General features: G+C 37.2%; 1 protein-coding gene across 5 annotated transcripts in view; it reads right to left on the minus strand.

Annotated features, from left to right (window-relative positions):
- Positions 1-1,858: 1,858 nt before the first annotated feature.
- Positions 1,859-23,528, minus strand: part of THRAP3 (thyroid hormone receptor associated protein 3) — a 45,236-nt gene continuing 23,566 nt past the window's right edge. For 4 of the 5 annotated variants that reach the window (XM_075195450.1, XM_075195449.1, XM_075195448.1 and 1 more), the window contains 10 exons: positions 21,309-21,469; positions 15,574-16,434; positions 12,818-13,456; positions 11,904-12,076; positions 10,435-10,546; positions 10,231-10,315; positions 8,586-8,764; positions 7,548-7,749; positions 3,231-3,374; positions 1,859-2,614 (listed from right to left, as the gene is read on the minus strand). In XM_075195450.1, coding sequence (XP_075051551.1) covers positions 2,399-2,614; positions 3,231-3,374; positions 7,548-7,749; positions 8,586-8,764; positions 10,231-10,315; positions 10,435-10,546; positions 11,904-12,076; positions 12,818-13,456; positions 15,574-16,434; positions 21,309-21,436 — 2,739 coding nt within the window. In that variant the 5' untranslated portion in view covers positions 21,437-21,469 and the 3' untranslated portion in view covers positions 1,859-2,398. Of the gene's footprint in view, positions 2,720-3,230; positions 3,375-7,547; positions 7,750-8,585; positions 8,765-10,230; positions 10,316-10,434; positions 10,547-11,903; positions 12,077-12,817; positions 13,457-15,573; positions 16,435-21,308; positions 21,470-23,528 lie in introns of all 5 variants that reach the window. The other variant, XM_075195451.1, reaches the window with a different exon arrangement.

Genomic DNA, 23,528 nt, shown 5'->3' on the forward strand with positions numbered 1-23,528 from the left:
TTACTAATTAAGGGACTGCAATAGACAGTATATGGATTGACACAAATCAGTTTTCTAAAACTGAAGTTACATTTACAGGAGTGTATGCGTTCCACCAATATTTTCACCAAAGATTATCATCTGATCTTCACATACACAAGTTTAGGGCATTGCTAAAAATTCTTCTTAGTCTGCACCCTCCTAACCTTAAAACATGGGGTTAGTTTTTAATAGCGACAGAAACATGCATTAAAGCACAAGTCACAAATGAAAATAAAAATGTAGTGTCAATTATTCTGCAACCATATCTGTGTAACATGAAAATATTTACATTTGTAAGCCTCACCCACTGCACAAACATAATTGAAATACATTTCAATTATATATCAGGGCGGTTAATAAATAATATTCGTTCACAAATGACAAAATAGGAGGGCCCGCAATGCTTATGAGCATGCTAGGACACCTACTTGTAAAGATGCATTACAAAGTGTAAGCTCACTTTACAGTCTTTGGAAATGTTCCCTGTAAAAAAAAAAACTGCATGCACTTCAATCTGAGTATGGCAGCCTACAATGTGTATATGGGTCTTCAATAGCCCCTATGAATGAGCAAAATATAACTCCAGTGTAATAGACATCAGTGGGCACTACACCTTGTGTAAATAATATATATATATATATATATATATATATATATATATATATATATATATTTGTCCTACAAACTTCCTCTATATTTGTCCTACAAACTTCCTCTCATTCAGAATATGCAACATGAAATGAGAAAGAGAAACGTATATAGTGTAGTATTTGAGTGATTTTTAAGATAAGTGTTCAACCCACACCCCTTTTGTGAGACTGCTTACTTCCAAAAACAAAACACAATCACATCTATCACCATCAGTTAGACATCCCATTGGTATACAAGAAGTAGCTGTGATGCCCGATGAATAGGGTGATGGTCCCTGAATGATTTGAAGAGTCTTAGCCAAAGAGTGGAGGAAATGAAGCCATTGGTAATTTATATTTAGGTGTAGCTCACGACGCAAGCATAAATAGACTGATATTATATTCCCTGTAAAATTATTGAGAGTTGGTGGATGCCTCATAAGATTTGCACGGTGAAACAGTAAAGATCGAAGTTCAATCTACAAAATATAGGACCACTTCCTTTATTCATTTAAACCTTTCGTTTGTGTCCTAACGGTGGTGTACATCTATACTGCCTTTATTAATGTGTCATTTGTGTGTTTCGACTTTTTAGTGCACTAAGAAATTAGTTTTTCATTTATGTGACAAAGAACTCAAGTCCTTTTGCAGGTAAAAAAGGCTATTCTCCCACAAAGCATGGACTGCCCCTGAAAGTGTACCCTTCTCCACTCGTCACACACAAATATTTCAATCCCACAAAATAACATTTAATTTCATGATTTAATCAGAGAAAACTAGGTGTGTTTATGCACCTAACCTACATTTCACAAGTCCTGTTCAACTCTTCCCATCAACCTGCACAAACATTTGTGCACCAGTAGATGCTGCCATCTTGGTATGCAAATTCATACACTTCCACGTAAACTAGGCATGTATTCTGAAATGTAGATGCCTATTACAAAGTAGCAGTTGCATTATGGGGGATTGTATGTTCACCTTTACTGAGAAAATGACAGAAGCCAAATTTGAGAGATAATTCTGTCTAAATAATTGAACACCAAATAGTAAACTACAATTTTTTTTTTTTATGTTCAGTGGCTCATTCAAGCGATGGAAGTAGTCTTAATTATAAGACAGCATGTAATATTGTTCATGATAACTAAAATGAGGCAAAGTTCAAATGAGCTGTAATGTAAAACACTGCTTCAACATCACCACAACACACAATGGTTTGTACCCATTTAATGTTTATTTTAACATGCCATTTCCCATTTAATGAAAAAGGCTTGAAAAGATTTCTCTAAAAAGAATACCATGACTTTAGTAACTGGTATTACTAAGAAGGCTTAAAACAGGTACAGAAAATTAAAAAGAAAAATCTGGAAACAAAATCTTTACAAGAATTCAAATATAACAGAAACAATTAACGCATTACTTTAGGGATGGCATATTGAAATTACACAGAAAATCAACTGAAGTTCTTTTTTTTTGCTGATGTGTTCAAAACTTCTGGGTGAAGTGGATGGCGGTAATATGTCAATATCCAAGACTACAGTATCCCCCCCCTAGTTCTATATTTTGTTTTCATCAAAAATGTTTACATATGGTTTTAGAAAAAAAAATGGACAGCAATCAATGCAGAAGTTAAAATATAAAATCAAAGATCTTTTAATACAGAAGATTGTTTTACTGGAAAAAAATGTCTGCAGTTCAGGAACATAGGAATTTAGGAAAGTCTCCCCACAATGCTCAAAGTTTTAATCAGGCTAATCCATTGGCAAGTTGCCCTTCTCATCCTTATTTTCAGCTCCACTCTCGTCTTCCTCTATTTCTCCCTCCTCCCCGCTGAACTTGTCGTGGGCCCACTTGGGGCTGGTGCCTGGCTTTCGAAACAAGAACCTGCCCCTTCCACGAGCAAAAGTGGCGCGGCCTCTCCCGCGATTCACCCATTTCTCCTCGTTTTCCCCTTCCCGGTCGTCGTGCTGCAGAGAGATGAGAATGGATCAGGACGGGGACGGGATACTGACAGTCACTGTAATGAATGGACGCCTCCACAAAATGCACTGGTCTTTTGTTTACCACCGCACCTGAAAATGAACACGCTGCTATAAAACGCAAACACATCTAAACATGGCCTCCCGAACCCCCCACATGCTGCTCAAAAGTTAACACACACAAATCCCACTCTATAGTACGGTCATGTGACTGGCCACTCATCACAAAACTTATATAATGCTATGCAATGCATACTGCAAGACTAACTAGACACAGAAATTCTGCACAAATTGAAATGTTTCCAACTATATAAAGTGGACACCAACTGTCAGAATGCATCTGGTTATAAATAAGAAAAATACATAATTCTATGCAAATTCTAATTGTACTGTAAGGTTCTCCTCAGGGCACTCCTAAGTTCCCAGGGTGATGAATATGAAGAGAAATAGTGGAAAGCCCATGTACAAGTTGCTGCAAAGACACAAAAGGGACAATGTTTCTCCCTGCATTAAGTCACAAGCAAACATGGACATGTGCAGATAGTAAACTAACAAACTACTGGGACTAAAAGAAGAGCAAAGGGAATAAGGGAAAGATACATACCAGGTAATACTTTTTGCTTTTAGGTGTGTACTCTGGATCCCATTCTTCATCTCGGTTACGCTTCTGGAAGTCATTGTTGTTGTTATTGTTATTTCCAGGAAATGCACCTCTGCCCCATGGTCTTGTTCCTCTTGCACGGTATTGCTGTTAAGACATATTTAAAAGCCATTTTTGATATAGAAAGTCTTACATTATAAATATTGCATTAAACAAAAAAAATTGAGGAAACATTCAACAAATTGTTACCTAAACCATTCTTCAGCAGTTATCAGAGGGTTCCAAATCTATCCACTAAAACTCCCAAGTAAGCCCTCACAAGGATGCAGACATACCGGAGGGCTCTAGACAACAACATAGGTGACAGAGGATATTTTAAGTAAGAGCTTTAGTTCTATAATAAAACCAAACGGTCAATACCAACATCGTCACCTCAGTGTAGTTTATGCACGGTTGTTAAATGATATTGAATTCATCACTGGCGAGACACTGAATGTAAACTAACTATATTTAGACTTAACCATTAGAGGGGTGTTTAAAAATATTACTGGTGGCCAACCACGCAGGGCCATCATCTTACTGACCAGGAACAAGGTTTGCAAATGAGAAATTTATGTGACAGAGTAATAAGAATTTGTTAAAGAAGAAATACCAAGGCATATTTTAGGGGCTAGGTAACCCATTTTATCCCTTGAAAAATCTAAGACTGTCGGGGCAAAATTCAAGCAAGATAAAAAAAAAAAAAAAAAAACAGGAGTGGGGCTTGACCAGCTAAACCCAATGGAGTATTGGATCAGCGTTCGGTTTAAATTAAGCAAGCCTAACAGGGCTAAAGTCAGACCAGCATTTCATAATTGAGTGAAAGTTTCAAAGGCAAGAGGAGACCTTCATTAAAATCTCCACAGTCCTCCCAATCTGAGTGATCAATGGGACCAACATCACTGTACTAGTAGTGTGTGGGCAGTATAACCAGCACCTTGGTCTGATGTACAAGGGGTAGCAGGTCCTTCATGTATAAATGGTAACTCTGGTCATTAAAGTATGTTTGGTGTTGGATGAGTAATTTGGGCTCTGAGGGGATGCAAGTACTTAAAACAGTAGCTAGAAGGCAAGGAAATTCAGTGCAGATTTTCAAAGGATTTAGGTGTGTTTGCATTTTACTGGCCAAAATTTCACACTATGACCTTTTGCCAAACTTCTGCACCACATAGTTACTATAGTTTGAAGTCCCATCTTATGCCGTGTTAACTCGCCATTTTGGACCTTTGCATTCCTGTCTCCTTAATGTTCTCCGCTCAACCTGCGTATTTTTCTTCTTGCAGAGCATGTGAGGGAACTAGGTCTGGATTCATCAGTTGTTGTCAGCCTTGCCGCAGACCTCCGGAGTGTTATGGTGTGACTGGTTGCCGGAAACTGAGCAGGCTAGATAGTTATGTGCATCTATGTATGCAGGGATCGTAATGTTTGATATGTGCATGGGGCAGAACACAATACGGTCCACGCACATTATGTTACTCCCATTATTTTTTCACAATTTAAACTGAAAAGCCAGTAAGGGCCATCCCAACCATCTAGTTCTCAGCTGCATTCCTAATCACCCCATGTAGTGCAAGTGGCAGATTTTTTATTTTTTTTTAATGCTTTATTATATATAAAAGTTTGTGATTTTTATGCCTGGCTCCTTAAAAACAGACCCACAGAACACTTTTCTTCCTTCCCTCAGCTTCTTGTTATGGGTGCTGTGCATATGGATTCAGGCGGGGACATGCAGTGATGGATATGACATCAATACGTTTCCTCCTGAGGCCAGTGTAGAGGTACTGAGGATGGAGTTTTTTTCTTTTCTCCAGTTCCGACTGCAAGGTCCACATCCAGGTGCTCTGGACATATAAGAGGCGGATACCAGTAATATGTGGGAGCAAGGCAACACAAGATATATATACAGCTCAGCCCAGCAACAGCCCTCACATGCTAAACCTCTTTTCAGTTGTCCATGAGCAGAGCTGCAAATCTCCAAACTTGTTATCAATCTCTGCATTCTTTACTAGTCCAGAGCTCCGGGCGTTGTGATGTGTAGGACAGATGGTTCCGAAAGGCAAGGTAAATCCCAGTTTTCCAGTTAGCATAGTAGATGCCTTTATTTTGGGAGACCTTATTGAGAGACTGTTGATAGGTAGATGTTACATGTAATCTTAATAATCCATCTTTGTTCATTCATATAATTCTGCATTGCCTTTAAACACCCACTTAAAAAAACATATACAAAGGGTCTTAACCTGCCATAATCAATGTATCTACCGCTACCAAGTTTGCTTCAGTATTGCAGAAATTAAAACATATTGTAATAACTTCTGTTGTACTTTACAAACTATAACTTCAGCTGTTCACCAGGCAATGCCAGTATCACTTTTGCTTGAATCCATATATTTCACAGTAAGGGTGTATTATCCCATTACCTTGTGTCACAAAGAGGGTAATCTACAATGGAACACATTTTAATGCACTTTTGTGCAGAGAATGTAAAGATTGATAATAGAAGGCGTGTTAGAAAGAGGGAGCACTGTAAGCGCCCTAAAATATCTGCTCTAAGGCAATTCTCAGAGTAGCAGCTTATCTGCTATGATGTAGAATATAAATCAAGCTTCCAAGTAAGGCTTTCAGATAACATGCAATTGCCCATGTGCAACTTTTACTAAAATAACTTTATATCCCTTGCTTGCCACCTATATCTTTATATCACCAGCAAGAGATGTTTAGTTTTGCTCTCCCGGGCAGGATACAAAGTTGATCTCTAGATAAAAACCTTGTACCCAATGCAGAAAACACAGCTAAGCCAGAAGATATATGAAAATGAAGATATAAAGGCAAAAGCTGAAAGTGACATAAGGAAGCTGGAAATATAAAGCATTACAGCTATTTTATTAATGGTTGCAGGGGGACATACAGGTAATTAGCACGTTTCCACTTTTTACGTGACAATTAAAGCAATTTTTTTTTGCCATGTGAGGAAATGCTATTTTTATATCCAATAGCATTGAAATACTCTTTCTGTGTTTTGTTTACTATGGAGGATGTCCTGGCCCTTTTAGCTCACCTCACAGGTACATTATCCACATGTCATCATACTCACAGTAAAGGCACATGTTCTCTGTGTTCTGCAGGAAACCTCTCTCTAGAAGACCTGCACAGCAGCGTTCCCACATTTATTGTAAGCTTGTCAAGTCTACTCAAAATAAATCGGGTGCTGCCAAGCCTCTATTGGTAGCATTTGAAAGTAGTACAATTTCAGTAACATTTTGTCCCATGGCAAGGATTCATTTCCCAAACACCAGCCAGTGTGTGTCTTTTTAATGGCTTTAAATATTCAATCCTCTCTAAAAAATAGCTTTGACAACATAAATTACTCTGGTTACCTCTGGAGTTGTTCAATTATCCCTACGGTTTGATTGAAACGGCTTTAATGATTTACAGTCTGCCACGTGTAATGCAATTATTACGGCAACCATAACAGTCACATAACATGATGTAGCAAGCAGAGGGGATTTGGAACATGAATAAAACCGGACCCCCCCACCTTCTGCCATTACCTGACCAATGAGAAGCTTCCTAACTGGCCCAAGAGAAAGATTTTTTTTGCAGTAGCAGGAATATAAATCTGCCATGCAAATCAATTTTGCAAAAAAAAAAGGAACACTGTGTTATAGGAGAACTTCTAAGAAAAGGACTAGCAGCTTTATATGTATGATACAAAACTTGCGGATTTACTGATGTAGATTTTGGCAATCTTTTTGGATTTACCCTCACATATGAAAATAGTATGTATGCTTTTCCATAGGATCTATTTTATACCCATGCTTAAGCGAAGCAAATTGCAAAGCAGATTGTCAAAATCCGAGTAACTAAATGGTGGCTCTGCATTAAGAGTACAAACAGATATGGAAGAAAACTTGCATACAAGGAATAATCACACCAGTACCCAAGGTTCAACTGAAATAAATATTTAGACAACCCTGTACATTTGTAAAGACTACATAATTTAATTTCTTATTCTTAATTTCTTAGCTTACAATGCATGGTGGCTAGGTTTAACAATTTTTAATAGTAAAAAAGGGGAAAAATATTTTCTAGATTATATTTAATAACGTAATGAATTATTACATATGTCCCTTGCAATGGTGCTGCAATTCCAACATCAAGGATTTCCAGCTACAAATTAAAGGACCTATTTTTTCAGCACTAAAACATGGCACACAATAGAATAGTTTACAAAACCCAGCCCAACTTCTTTACTTGCTACCCAAAAAGCTAGGAGTAGCTTACAAATGTTCCCCTTGCTCGGCCTCTTTCGCTGGTTCCTTGGAAATCCTTGTTTCCTGAACGTGCCTTGTCAAAGCTTGCAGCATTCTCATCCTTGTCCTCGCTCTCTGGAGGGAATTCTTCTGTTCCTGGGGCCCGCAAGGAATGGGAGGAATGTGAAGAGGAAGAGGAGGAACGAGAACGCTCACGCACTTTCCTGTGCTTCCTGTATAACAGAAAAATGGTTACTAATGACAAGACTTAATACTTAAGTATTAATCAACATTTTAAAAAAAAAAAAAAATCATCAAAATTGTGCATAATTTATATGCAAGCATAAATGTAAGGAAAGCATAGTGGTTATCTATTTTGTGTAGGAATAGTTTGGCAGAAGTGACAACGTTTGCACTGTAAATGTCATCTCTATAGCTTTTCTATCTCACTCTCAATGGTTTGTCATATAGCGTGATGATAATGGTAGAAAATTGTATCAATGCTAATTAGATTAACATTGTTGGATAGCCTAGGCCAGTAAAAATGGCGACTTCATTTACTCCAAAAATCACTGAAAATTAAAGTGTGCAGGATACCAAAAGTATCAACAAAGTAACTGCGTTTCTACTTCATTATTAACATCATAAAGAATAACTGCAAATGTTCTCAACCCCTAGGTGACTATTTGGAAAGCCTGTACTTCTGTAAAAATAGCTAAAAAATATATATGTTTTAAAGGGCAGGTTTGCAAGACACAGGTTTTAAAGATACATACATACATACCAGTCAATATCCATATCACAATTACTTTTAGAGATTATTTTGTTCTCAAGACACTTGTCTATAGCCCATCACCAGAGTCAATGACACACAATTGGAGTTCATGCTTTAAGCATTGGATACTTTTTAGCATTATAGTGAGGCAAGCTAAACAGTGAATTGGAAATTATTAGATTTTGATAATCCATTAAAAGTAAAATGAATGAAACAGTCATTTAACTTTGTGAAACTATTCAGAACATTGTTTATGAGCAGTGAAACAAACCAAGATCACTCAGTATTGCCTACTTGTGCTTTTTGGACGATTTCCTTGGCTTGTCCGGTTTCTCGGGTGACCGTTCCCTTGAGCGGCTCGAATCTCTGGAATCCCCAGAGTCCCGGGATTGGTCACGCTTGTCCTTATGTTTTTTGCGACGTTCAATATCTTGCCGCAAATCTGAGGGCTCCTCTCTGTATTTCCCCTCTCCCTGCAGGGACAGGACAGATTTAGACCACCCATGTATAAATTCTCAATATGGTGATTTTATGTTGCATGCTTGAGAAATGCTTTACAGTAGTCGCACTTCAGATTTTTTTTTTCCCTCAGTGGAAAAATACCCCACATTGGGATGAATAGCTTACTATGAACAAAGTGAAAACAGTATAGTCAACTAATTATCTGACTTTAAATGCAATTTTTTTTTTCATTGTATTACATATAGATATACATATTTTGGACACACAAAAAAAAACTTATAAACCTATAACAAATTTGTAAAACAATACCTTGCATGATACATTCTTAAGTTAATACAATGACTGATCCATATTTATTACTACAATAATATATCTGGAAACTGCATACATGGAATGTTATTTCCTGTTATATGAAAGAATTTCACAATTTCTGCATGCCGCCATTCCTATCTATGCACATAGCTCCAGACCTCAAAATTTAACACCCATTAAAACAGAAGCTGCAAGACGATACCATTGTGAATGACGCTCAACCTTAATTCAAGCTGGTTTCTTGCAAAGTGCTAAAAAAATATGGGAAACTATGGATAAAAAGGTGGAAAACCAGGATAATTCTATACTTTTAGTTTTAAAATACCAAGTCTATGGGGAAGCATTAGAGTAATGTTTACCAACACCTCAGAAGCATACAGGACATTTCCTAAATTTTTAAGCAAGACAAAAACAATTGGACACAACATATCAAAATCATAAGAAAAGTTCACATTATTTCCCCCACTCAAGTTAATCACTAGTGAGAAGTAATTATCCTGCTTGTTTTTACTACAATCAGTTATCTTGATGCTTGGCAGATGTCATCAGTACTATACTGTATGTTAACTTAGTACGACACAAAGTTATTGGAGAAAAAAAATGAACTGTAATGAGCTTTTGGAATACTTGTTCTGCATACCATCTGAGTCCTTTGCATTTACAGACTTAGAGAGTTCTCTATCATAGCAACAGAGTTAACTCTGTGGTAAGTCACCAGAATTATACCAATGTGCACATGGAATTTCCACCCTCCAGGACATGCAACTGGCTGTTATTAACACAATGAGTCTGGTATACAATAGAGTGGAATACTTACAAGCAGAACCCAAAAATATATTAGGGTCATTTGCTCATCACTGGAGATTTTGGATCCAAAATTCCTCTGTGTTTCAAGTTCAACCACAATAGACCTTGGAGTGATTTCATTTTTACCATATCCTAAACCACTTCACAAAGGTTGTTGATATATAGATTTTGTTTTATAAAAAATGTTAACACTTTGCAGCTCATTTTTTAGAAATATTTCACATCCTTAAAAGAAAAACACAAACTTAAGTAGAGAGCAAGAGAGAAGCATGTCTTAAAAGATAGAAAAAACACCTACTTAGTTCTTAAGCTTTTATTTTACATCACGGGTTGTAAAACAAATAAAGCAATTTCTTACCTTGTGGCTTCCTTCTTTTGTGTGTTTTGCGTCATCGTGCAAAAATCCATGTTTTCTAAAAGCACTGGGAGAAATGTCAATTCTCCTGTACAAGACATTGATTGTAGAATAAGAGATGGAAATAAGAGAAATCAACAATGTGTGCTTATGCACAATATGTGTGCACAAAGTGCACAGTATGGAAATGTCTGGTATAAGAGGTACCTGTGAATTTCAGGACTCTTCCGACTTTTTGATGGCTCCTGATCTTTTGTTCTCTTTAAATAGCTAGAGAAACGTTCACTCAGTGTCATAGTTGTGGGACCAAAATGGTGCTCTGTTGAACAACAATGGCAGAAAACGACATTTGCATTACATAAGTGGAAAAATATTGTCAAGAAGCAGTTTTAACACTTGGTGTAAAGCTCACCATAACTGATCCTGGTCATTAAACAATGTATAGGCAATGTTAAACTCCAGCCCAAATTTAGCCAGTAACACCCAACTCCCACTATCAATCAAAATAGTGGATCTGGAGTCCAGGACCATCGCATTTCATAAGATACACCCTCATCCCAAGGATTCAGAAATAGTTCGCCCCCTGCTGGCAAGAAAATTTCAAGATGTGTCCATCACAACTGAACTGGCTGGAGGAGCTGTAATTGACATGCTCGCTGAAATTTGAAAGAGTATTTCCCAAAATTATGCGTGTCCCGGACATGGGACCTCCCTGGGTGGGAGAGCAAGCTAGACTGCCTTGTTATTCTAGGTCTATATTCTACCGAACTAACCTTTTCTAATCATCCTACAACCATCTGAGGGGTACAGATTTAACCAGAACCGGAGAAATTACTGACAACCATTTTAAAATGTTTGCTATACTGAACTCTATATTTTGTAGTTGGTCAATATAGAAATTGCCCAAAACAATAATCAGCTGTATTATGCATGTCACACCATTCCAGATTGAAGCCCAAGAAAAGCTGAAAACAATCTCAAGCTTCTGAATAAAATAATCTTGTTAAACACAATTTATTTGTACAATTCCATGTTCTCCAGTTAGCTTCTCTTTTTTGTGTTTAATCAACAAGTGCATCTCATCCATGTACGATTTTCCTAATTGGAAGCATGACAAGAACACGGAAACACTTTGATACATTTGACTTTCAATGTTATTTGCCACTCAAATCAATGTTTGCCATTACAAATCTTTGTATCTGCAGCTCCACCTTTGAATCTGCACAGGCAATCTTTGTAGATCTTAATATTGTGTCTTAATCTGGCCATGTCACTAAAACATAGATGATACAATCTGACAGAGCAGCTGTAGATGATATCTGTATTCCATGTTTGTGTGTTCCAACTGGACAGAGCTTTTTCTTTCTTCCATTCATTAAAACAAATCATTTTGGATAGAAATTCTTCAGAAAACATGGTCGTTAGATGCTTGAAATGGACATTTTATTCAAACATTGGGCCAAACTTCAGCCAGAAGAACATTTTATGCTAATTCCAGTGCCAGTAAAATTAAATCTATCTACAACCAGTCTTCACCCTGCCATGCAGATGGATAGAATGCGAAAGATAATGCAAATAATGGAACATACCGAGTCCTCAGGCAATGCATTACAAAATGAAAAAATAGATGTATTTATCTGTAGACATGTATTACAATCTGAGGTTAAACATTCTACCTTTAACGTGATGCACAATGGTCACAATGTGTTGCGCAAACAGCTCAGATGGGCTGCGCTGTGGCTGTGCAGATTGGATGTGCTGGAAGATGGACTTGAACTCCTGATCCTTCTTGTTGCTATGAACAAGGTCACGAGACAGTTTCCGTTCATGAGCCATTACTCCACTTGGACTGTACATATATGGGGAGACACGTTTAATAATTTTCCGAAAATGACAAATGTTATATATACATACACACACTATAAAATCGCATTGTACTAATTGGACTACACTGAGTTCAACAGAGCTAAACTCCTAAAAAAGCTAGACCAGTTCACAAGATTAGGGTTTGTTTGTTTATTAATAAAAAAAATGCTGCCTAGTAAAATTTGTCAAATTTATTTTACCCTGGACCCCAATGTTCACACAAGATCTGCTCAATTAAGTCTGCCCAATATTTATAATCATTGAGCTCAAGTGCTTATATAGAGAAAAGGTTAGCATTAGGAAGCAGAAGACTGCTTCGTTGGAATCAGAATGGAGCCTATTTATTGGCATGCTGATGGCACTGTATTAAACAATTGATCCTGGCTGAACAGGAGATGCAAAGTAAAAATATTTCGGAAAATCATGATACCTAGCCTTCTGACAGCTGCAATGCGAAAAAAGATTCTCCACCTAAAACCATAAATGAAGCTATGTATTGCCAGAAAGACACCTCTGCAACCCGGTGAAAAACCAGCTCCTTTCTAAAATCCCTGCCATTTTCTCACTGAAGCCTATTGTGCAGAAGCAAGCTGCTGTTTGAGCTACAATGAGAGCTCCTGGACACAGCTTAGAGAAGAGCCCATATAATGTTTCAGCATAATTTTCTTGCAGTCAGAAAAGCATAGTTTGTTCCAACACTGACTGAATCATGAAAGCTACTCACCGTGCAAGGTCTTCATCAAAGGAATCCAAACGGACACTAGGTCCCATTTCTCGGCTAACAGAGAAATTTGATTTGGAAAAAGACAACTCTTCCTTGGATAAAAGCTTTTCTCTGCTCTCTGAAGATTTCCTAGGTGGAGGGGACTCACTCCTCTCCTTTGAAGCCTTAAAACTTGTAACCCTGAAATTCTTTTCAGGTAGAAACCCTTTATGACTGGACTTGGAGACTTTCTCCTCCTTCTTGGGCCTCTCTGTGTAAATGTCATCCTCCATCTCCTCTGACTTTTTGCGCTTTTCCTTGGCGCTTGGTATGAAGGACAACTCCTCCCATTTTGCTGGATCATATGGGTCTTGGTTCTTGGAGTCGCTATCAGAGTCTTTTCTTGCTCTGCCCTTTTTCTCCTGTTCGGTTTCATCTTTTGCAAAACGCAGCTCCGCCAATTTCATTTTTTCCAACTCCTCACGCATCTTGTAGCGCTTTGGAGATATACTCTTCCTATAAGATCTTTCCAGCTCATTCATAGCAAAATCAGTAGGGCTACTACGATCCTTTGTTTTCTCCAAATTAGTCATCTTTTCTTTATCTTTCCCATTCTCTTTCTCCAGTTCAGATGCCTTATTTTTCTGCTCTTCCATGAACCTTTGAGATAAAGAGAAAATGCATATGGGTTTATCTCATATCAAAGTAATTTCTGCATAAAACCCACAAGCCTCAACAGTGTCAGATATAATATATAAATGCAATGTACACGAGTAAAATATCCCAAGAAGGGTTATGAGTAATTTAGGCACACGTCACTTAGCGTCACAGAAACAGTAGTGATATTGATGGTAATTTCAGTGTGTATGGTCCATTTCACTCTAAATGGTGTAAGAAAATGGCTGAAAACACACAAATGCGGTGTTGTATTAAATCTTTACTTGGATGAAAACCCAATCTTATGAGAGATAGGGTCAGGGAAGAATCGTTACAAATGGAGACACACTGATGGCACAATAGACTGAAAGCAGCAGTTCCACATTTGTACATCTCCTTTGACATGCCAGAGCAAGACACCTATTCCATTTTTGTTGCACCTCTGTTTAGAAGCAGCTGATATAACAGTATGCTTTCCAGGACACGTGGCTATTTTCCTGTGTGTTGTGTCCAAAAGGCTCATGCTTTTAAAATGTGCACCATTTACAAGTAATGCTAAAGAATAATACACCTCAACATATTAAATTAAACAAGCAAATGTACACTACTGTACAAACAATTTCACATGAAAAATCATCTCAATGTGAGCTATGTTAACTGATAAAACAGGTATTTCATGTATCTCACATAACTGCAAAAAGAATATGCAACATTCATGTAGCTCCCTCATGCTGCCATGAGCTGAGCTGGACTTTTAGGACATATTAATTCAAGATTGAATTTGACTTGGTAGAACTGCTGCTTTAGGATAAAATGATGGTGAATTTGTGTGTGAACCCTGTCTGAGTGTAATCAAAAACAGATACTTACCATTGTTTGTCCTAAACTTATCTTTTGGATCTTAAGAGAGAAATTATGCTTTTATCCAAACTACTGCAGTCACTTTACCAACCTGTATTTGGTAGAACAGCAGTGTTTTTTATCTGATTAGGTTATTTGGCCTGCATTTTAAGACCTTGATACATTTTTTTTCGTCAGCTTCGGAGCTTTTCTCTTTAAAAGAACACAAACTGGAAAACAAAGCCTCAACAGGCAAAAAATATTGATGCAAGTCTCCTAGAGGATTTAAAAATTGCCTGCACACTGTAAACAAAATAAAAACAAAAATATATATAAAAAAATCAAGTGCATTAAATAGGAAACACATCCTGTATGTATTAGTTTGGATAAAACCCACTATATAGCCTCAAGGTTGTATTAACTGTTCAACACCCTGGAACAGGCAGTTTTAGATGTGGTCTTCCACAATTGAAATTCTATTATAAACATGATTTAAAAAAATATATATATATATTCCTTTACATAACAGATACATTCTTAATTACAACCAACTTACAGGAGCAAACAAGTATTTTTGTGCATGGGAAATACCAGCTATCAAAATACATATGCTAAAATTAATGGTGGCAAATTTCTAAGAATAGGGTGACATGAGCTTAGGGCGATGTGAGATATATATTCTTATTTATATAGTAACTTAAGAATTGCTTACAAGCACAACCGTAATGGCATTTGGAAATGCATGCAACATGGTCAGCAGGAAAATGAAAAGACTTTATGTTGGTCTTACATTGCAGCTCAGAGAGTAGTTGAGTTTAACACGCAAAGCCGCAAATAGCAGTAATTCTAAACAATATTACAGGGTAGATATTATCTACTAAATTCTTAAGCAAACAAAATCCTAAAAGAAAATGGTTATTTTTTTCTTTGGATTTGCAGGTCTCTGGACAGAGAACCTGGTAAAAACATCATTTTCACTATGGTGCATATGTTAAATTTTAAACTGGGCCCTTATTTCACTAAGGGAACATAACATTGCATTTGCCAATATAATTGTGTGCCATCACATACACATACACCGTCAACTGCCGATATGAAAGCCTATTCAGTAACCTCATCAGTATCATCTGGACAAAAAGTGGCCAACACACTAAGTTAGTGCATTAATGTATAAGCATTCTCCTGTAAATAAAAAAAAATCTAAACAGAAATTATTTGCAGCACAAGTCAGTAAGTAGAAGTGGATACTAGTAAAAGGGCTAGAAAGCCACAAAACATACCGCTTATATCCAGTGCCTATTGGTGCAGTCATCTCTCCAGATCTGCTCTCTTCTCTTTGATTATTGCCATAAATTGAACCCATTGAAGGTGGGCTCTTGGTCAAGGGACTCTTCCTGGGCGGGCTCAAGCTAGTGTCAAATATGTTTTGACGAGAAGATGCCCTAAAGGGACCACTGCTCTGTAATGTAGTGGGAGAGGGAGGGCTAGGCTTTTGCACAGGGCTGGGCCTGGGTGAGCAGCGTCTAACCACCACAGACTGGACAGAGCTTTTAAGTGTTGGTGCACGCTCTACAGGACTGTGCTGGGGCACAGGGCTTGTGTCATATGCTTCGATATCCTGCCAAGCCTTGCCCGCCTCCAATTTGCTACCAGTATCAACTGCCCCAGATGTAGACTGCTCCTTTGAGTCATCATCAGTTGCCTGGACCGAGCCTCTTCGGTCCTTTGAATGACTTTTCTTTTCCTTTCTTGATTTACGCTTAGTCTCCACTCTGCTATGATTGGAGGAAGACCTAGAGGATGAAGACCTCCGAGAGCGATCAGAAGACGACTTGTCTGAATTTTGCGAGTGACTCCTAGACCTGGGAGACAGGGATCTCCTTTTTGGAGAACGAGAGCGAGAGCGGGCCCGGCGAGGACTATATGGCTGGCGGTTGTAATTCTGCCAGTTTGGGCGGTAATTCACATATCCACCACGGTTATGCTGGCCTCGTGGATAAAACCCTCTTCCACGGTTTCGGAAATAGAACGGTCTCCGATAACCTCTATTGTGGCCTCGAAAATCACGATTTTGGTACACTCTTGGATGGTTCCTCTCTCTGTTATACCCAGGTGAGTAAGATCTTGAGCGTGAACGAGAACTGAAAGAAAAAAAAGAAAAAATTTTTTTTTGAAAGATTTCACAATCAAAACAATCAGGGGAAATAGCGTCATAGTAGCAATAAATACCAAATACCTTATTAATTTTTATTTTAACCAAACTAAATTTATATTAAAGACATAGAAGAACTGGAAGGATGCAACAAGTTTTCTATAAGCATATTTTCAATTATAGAGATAAGCAGCTGGGGACACCAACCAAATAGAAATATGCAAACAACTACTGACAACTCCTTCATATACTATACTTTTATACTTTAAATATTGAAACATATTCTGACGTAGCATAACCCTATTTCAGAAACATTGGGGAACATTGCTTGGTTACAGCACTGTTGCATGTACACTATTTTCAAAGTAATCAGATTCTGTAATCTTTCTAGTCAAGCTTAGAAAATGAAAGCAAACATCTGATTGGTTAAAGCACATTTTCATCAATGTTACCATTCTGAATTGTGCAGAACTTTTATTGTTAAATGAATTAATTCATAACAGTGGTTTGCGATGACCAAGAGACTTTGAGAACAAACACATATTATAATATATACACACACATACACACACTAAATCAAATCAATATTTGGCGTGACCACCTTTTGCCTTCAAAACAGCATCAATTCTTCTAGGCACACAGTTTTTGAAGTAACTCGGCATGTCTTCTGTTGATGTAGGCTTGCTCAAATCCTTCTGTCTCTTCATGTAATCCCAGGCAGACTCAATGATGATGACATCAGGGCTCTTTGGGGGCCATATCATCACTGCCAGGACTCCCTTGTTCTTTACGATGAAAATAGTTCTTAATGACATTGGCTGTATGTTTGGGGTCGTTGTCCTGCTGCAGAATAAATTTGGAGTCAAAGATGTCTCCCTCAAGGTGATTGATAAGTCTGTCTATTTCTTAGCATTGAGGACACCATTAACCCTGACCAAATCCCCAACTCAATTTGCTGAAATACAGCCCCAAACTTGCAAGGATCCTCCATCATGCTTCACTGTTGCCTGCAGGCACTCATTATTGTACCGCTCTCCGGCCCTTCAGCGGACAAAACTGCTTCTGTTACAGCCAAAAATTTAAAATTTTGACTCATCTGCCCAAAGCACCTGCTGCCATTTTTCTGCATCCCAGTTCCTATGTTTTTGGAATTAGTTGAGTCGCTTGGCCTTGTTTCCACATTAAAGGTATGGCTTTTTGGCCACAATTCTTCCATGAACACCACTTCTAACTGGACTTCTCCGAACAGTAGATGGGTGTAACTGGGTTCTCCAGTTTTTTCCAGTTCCGAGCTGATGGCACTGCTGGATCTTCCGATTTCCAAGGCAAGTAAGCATGATGTGTCTCATCTGATGTACTAAATTTCCTTGCCCAACCACTGCATCTATGGTCCTCAACATTGCCTGTTTTTTTAGTTTTTCAGAAGGGCTTGAACACATCTTGAAACCCAAGTCTGCTTTAAAATCTTTGCCTGGGAGAGACCTTGCTGATGCAGTAACACTACCAATGTCGTTAAAAACAGTCTTCAGCGTAAAGAACAATGAGTCCTAGAAGTAATTATATTGCCCCCACAGAGCCATGATCTCAACATCATTGAGCGTCTGTGATTTACATGGAGACAGAAGGATTTGAGCAAGCCTACATCCACAGAAGATCTGTGGTTAATTCTCCAAGACGCTTGGAACAATCTCCCTGACAAATTCCTTCAAAAACGGTGTGTAAGTGTACCTAGAAGAATTGATGTCGTTTGCGGTTTTGAAGACAAAGGGTGGTCACACCAATTATTGATTTGATTTCTCTTCTGTTCATTCACTTTTGCATTTTGCCAATTGATAAAAATAAAATAAAAAAAAAACACTTCTATTTTTGAAAGCATTCTTATTTTGCAGCATTTTTTCCATACCTGCCTAAAACTTTTGCACAATAAATATATATTTTTTAAACTACTTACAAAGTCAATATTTGTTAACTTTAAATATTTGCATTGCACAAAATTATAGACAACATATTTTGGCTGTACAACATTTAAATGAATCTGCCAAACTCTATCCCACAAAGAGTAATTGCTGAAATACCTAAACTTGAAACTTAACCTTCATTACTGTCAAAAAAAATCAAAAAAAAAAAAATCGTAGGTTTCCTAAAATCATAGTTTCCCAGAAGCTCACGTTGAGCAAATGGATAGGAAAAGTGCAAGAGATTATCCACCTTGTGTTGCACGCATGGAAAACTTACAAGCAGTATTCTGGACAAAGAAAGATTCAGTTAGCCATTTGTGCACTACTGATCACAGACCACACATTGCCAGAAACCACAAGACACAAATACATTTGTAGAAAAACAACCACAACTGCTAAGTGTACAATATAGATTAAAAAAAAAAAAGGAAAATCTCCATCATTCAAAACATACACAAATTACAAAAATATATATTACAGAAATTAACAGCACTCTACTGATCACAAATGTACATAAAAGTCTGGGGATGAGAGTTCAAAAAAAGAAACTTATATAACAGTTTTTGTGGGTTTAATTTGCGCCTATGCAGAAACTCAGAGGAAAGAAATAGTTAAAACAAAAAAAAACCCAAAACAAAAAATATAAACTACAGGAGCTACAGAGGTCACCTGAACTACAACACAAGATAGAACTGTTTGCAGCATTGGGAATACAAGACCCAGTCTTTGGTTATTTACTCTCACAAATAATGCTGCAATCAGACTTAAAATATTAATGTAAACATACATACACACTACTAAAAAGCATAGGCCTAAAATTAGCTTTTTTTTTTACAAAGAGCACAATTCTAACAATTGCATAACAGTAAGACAACATGAACATGTACTCGGAATACCAAAGGGAAAGGGGCAAAACTATACTAGCATAAAAGACTGAAATTGAAATTTAGCATCTCTTCCTTTTCTTACTTTTATAATCCTGCATACAAGTAATTTGTTGAATAAACAGTATATCAAATCCCTGAACATCTTACCTCTTCTTGGATTTCATTTGATTCAAGTTAGTATTATCATCAGAGCAAAACCAAGTGCTTGAGAATTGGGCTGCTGGCGAGATCTAAACTAAAGCTACAAGCTTGATCATCGCAGAGTCAAAATACACCAGGAGAGCATCAATTTTCTTAGCCCAGGAGAATCTAAAATTTCTACCATGAACTTCAAAAATGTTAGCAGTGCAATTAACAAGGTTCTATTCAAGAGAAACTAGGAGTAAAATGCAGAGAATTTCAGCACCTCCTGGTGCCAAGACGTTAGGTTGCTATTGGCAAAGATCGGATACTGCCACAGAATGACTAACGCGTGTCACACAATACAGAGATATGAGGAGTTGCCTTGCTTAGAAACTCAAGCACCAAGTTCAGATACCACATGGGAAAGGCACTATCAATTTAAACCACTTATCATAAATGGTTTGAGGGAATGGAGCCTCCGCCTGCAAGATTCAATTATATTCACAAGTCTCATTGGGGATTTCTGTTGAATCCCATATGCACCACAAGGAAATTAACCCTTCCAGCTCAAGAGTCAGGTAAACAAATTGAGAGTACCCAGCAATAGAAAAGATTAACACAACATTTTATTAGAAAACAAAATGAACTACCCAAATATTGTTTCTACTTTAAATAATACCGTAGTAAAAACATGTATTATACAAAGCGTTTAATTTCAGCTTTTAAAAGTGTCCCCAAAATATATGAGGTGAATGTTGCAGCTATGAAAATCTATACACCCACATTGTATTGCCAAAGTGTATTGTAAAATGGTGTACAAGCGAAATGTTTTAAGATATAGGCTAAATAAACTTCTGGATATTATTTACTTGGAGAGAAAATGTCAACACAAAACTAATGTGGGCAGAGATAGAAAAAAAACAACATTTGCTGAAAACTGCATACGTGTTAATAAACAGGGAAGGAGGACATTAAATTACCTTTGTGGGTTAATATTTATGTGATCTTTATCCAAAGCCATTTGGTGACCTTTTTAACTGTCAGTTCTTAAACAGATTAGAACTTTTATTCACTGTGCTCAGTCATGAATAGCAACAGCTTCATCATTATGTCATATCTACAAATACAGCACATTAGAAAGACTTGGAACTTAACGTTATTTGTTTCCTTGGAAAGGCTGATTTGATGTGCCAGATGTTATTTGAATCACTAAACCAAATTCTCATTAGCATATTTACCTTGAAGGGTACCCAAATAAATTTGTAGGATATGAAAACTGCCTCAAACAGACTTCACTACTGACCTGGTGCTTTTAAGCAAATACTTTCCAGTGACAGATCCAAGTGGACTAATACTTGTAACCATTTCACTTACTTGACCTAATGCACACTTTATTGTCCATTTAATGATACGTTTATTTTTTTATTTTATTTTGATTAAAATTACTGTCATTTATACTCAACATATGGAAGAAACCAGCATGTAGGTACTCTACTCATCCCAAGACAAATGTCAGCTTTAATCTGTAGAACATAATTTCAAAACCTTTATTTTTGTCAAGTTTAGCTCAAAACCCCTGTAGCTTTGAATAGCTGCACTTTGGGAATGTGGTAATTAAATGCAAACTTTAACAGCTCAGTGAAGGTCTTGTGGAATCTAACAGGCACAAAATATACTCTGTATATGTATAGCTGTGCAAGTTTATGTGCACAAGACAGATCTGAATTACATCTTTAGTCTGCATAATGAACTGCAGCACTTGAAAATGGCCTCGGAGTAAATAAAATTATCACTATTGGTTTGCGTCATGCTAGTGTGATGTATGTGAAAGTACCAGTACAAGAAAATTCTAGGAATATTGAACTCTGTTGCCAAGATTGAGGAAATAGTCTTACCTGTGCCTGCGTTTTCTTGTGTGTGAAAGAGACCTCGAACGGGACCGTGACTTGGAGAATGAGCGAGATCTTGAGCGAGATATGGAACGAGATGATCCTGATCTGGACTTTGACTTGTTTTTAGACATTTTTCAGTAAATAAGCAGCCCTTGTGTGTGAACCTGAAGTGAAAATAGTAAAAGAACAGCTGTAACCAATTATAACCATTAAGCTGAAGAGTAACACTGCAAAAAAAACTGCAGGAAAAAAAAAAGCCAAATTAACAGAAAATAGAACATGTCAATATTGCTTAATTGAAAGTACTTAACCAAATAAAATAAAACATATTGGTATAAAATAGTAAAATCTACACAAGACACATATGCAAAATTAAAAAAGCAAGAGCCCATGTTTAAACCACAAGATCTACTTGAAAGCACAACTGCTGCGAATGATGGTAACAGATATGAAAGAAATTACTCAGAAATCCCCAGATGTAAAAGACAAAAAGGTCCAAATAGTTATATAGATAAATAGACAGAATAAAATGGCTTTACTTTGAGGAATATATGAATTTTGTTATTAACTCTCTTTCTGGTAACTAACCATATGGATTAGTTTGCTACTGAACAATTAACAGCTGAACCTTGTCAAATTACACAGACCATGAGACATCATTTTATAACCAGTGTTTCATGAAATATTTACAAAACTGTCACCTGTTGACCTAAGCTTGACTAATCTTGGGTTACGTACACTGTAAGTGATCGTGAGAGCACAGCTGTACCAAACAAATCTAGCAGTCAACGCGTAGAGCGAATAAACTGTCACAAATGTTAGTGCAATTCCTAAGAATGCTCTAAACATAATTTAACAAGCTGAACCAGAAACAACGGTCAGATTTCACACAATTTTCGAAGGAGTATGGTCTATATTATGCAAATGTCTGAGCAATAATGTTTTCACTTCTTAAAAGGAGTACTCAAAAGAGCCAAATAAAACAGATTACGTATTAGTTCGTTTTTTTTTTTTAAAATTGGGGCTGTATGCGATCTTTAAATATATAGACACACACACACACACACACACACACACACACACACGTAGGTGTGCCATTTGCTGGTCACTAAAGCAGCTCTTAATCTGGTGCTTTCCCATCAAAAGCGGCGAATTAATTCCTTCTGATTGTTTTGTCTTATTACCTTGTTGATTACTAGCAGCTGTCCCAATATTTTACAGCTTCTATTTATGTCTGTTCATTTTTAAAACTATCATGAAACAAGTAAGAGCTGGCTGTAGGTACAAAATATAAAAAGTGCTGCTCTAATGAAACATAAGAAACGGGAACGCTTTGCCAGCATTTATTTTATAAGGAAACCTAACCTTAACTTCCATCTACAATATAGTCAGCGACAGTATTTATTTTGTTTCTAGGTCTTCATGGAAAATAGTACATAGTCTGTACTGAAATGACATGGACAGAATTGATGGGGCTCCCAAATAGTGTTCCAAGTCTCATGCCCAATAAACAGGGCCAGGCCTTTGCTGTAGTCCGTGTTCTGATGCACAAGAAGCATACCCTAATGCACTTGAATTACAGAAACAAACAAGAATAGAATAATTTAAGTGACCATTTCTATTTTAAACTTTACATAGAAAGAGCGTTATCAGTAAAAAAGTAAGCGGCCTTCAGTAAAAATATATTAAGCAGGAAGCTGTCTGATATTTTAAAATAATTACCCTTTGTGATATTTGCACAAGTCATTTAAGACAGGGGTGGATAAAATACTAATAAAGAAGAAGTAGACTCCAACTGCGTGAATCTAGCATTTAGTGAAAGGGGTACATAGAGATCTACAAAAATTGCACAATGAGTAAATCTTTTAGATCTATGGATACCTGGCTCATATTTGCACAGCCCTGTACATATCAGGAACATCCTTATTTTTAACCAGTCAGTAATCTATGACTGTTTACTATTAACACTTACACAGTTATTTCCAGCTTAGCTTACAGAATCTTTTCCCCTTAAGTATGTTGCTCCCTGGAGCTTAGCTGGCAAGCAAAGAAACAGCAGGTGAAAGATTGAAACCTGTTTATTGCTTGGATACCCATGAGAAACTGGCACACACCTGGGGACATAAGGTGGCACAAACAGCCTGGGGGGACAGAAGATCCTTTGGGTCACATGCAGCAAATGGTGACAAACCACAAACTAGGAAAGTGTTATTCAACCAAAAA

The sequence above is a fragment of the Mixophyes fleayi genome, chromosome 2 (assembly GCF_038048845.1).
Source record: "Mixophyes fleayi isolate aMixFle1 chromosome 2, aMixFle1.hap1, whole genome shotgun sequence".
Lineage (NCBI taxonomy): Eukaryota > Metazoa > Chordata > Amphibia > Anura > Limnodynastidae > Mixophyes > Mixophyes fleayi.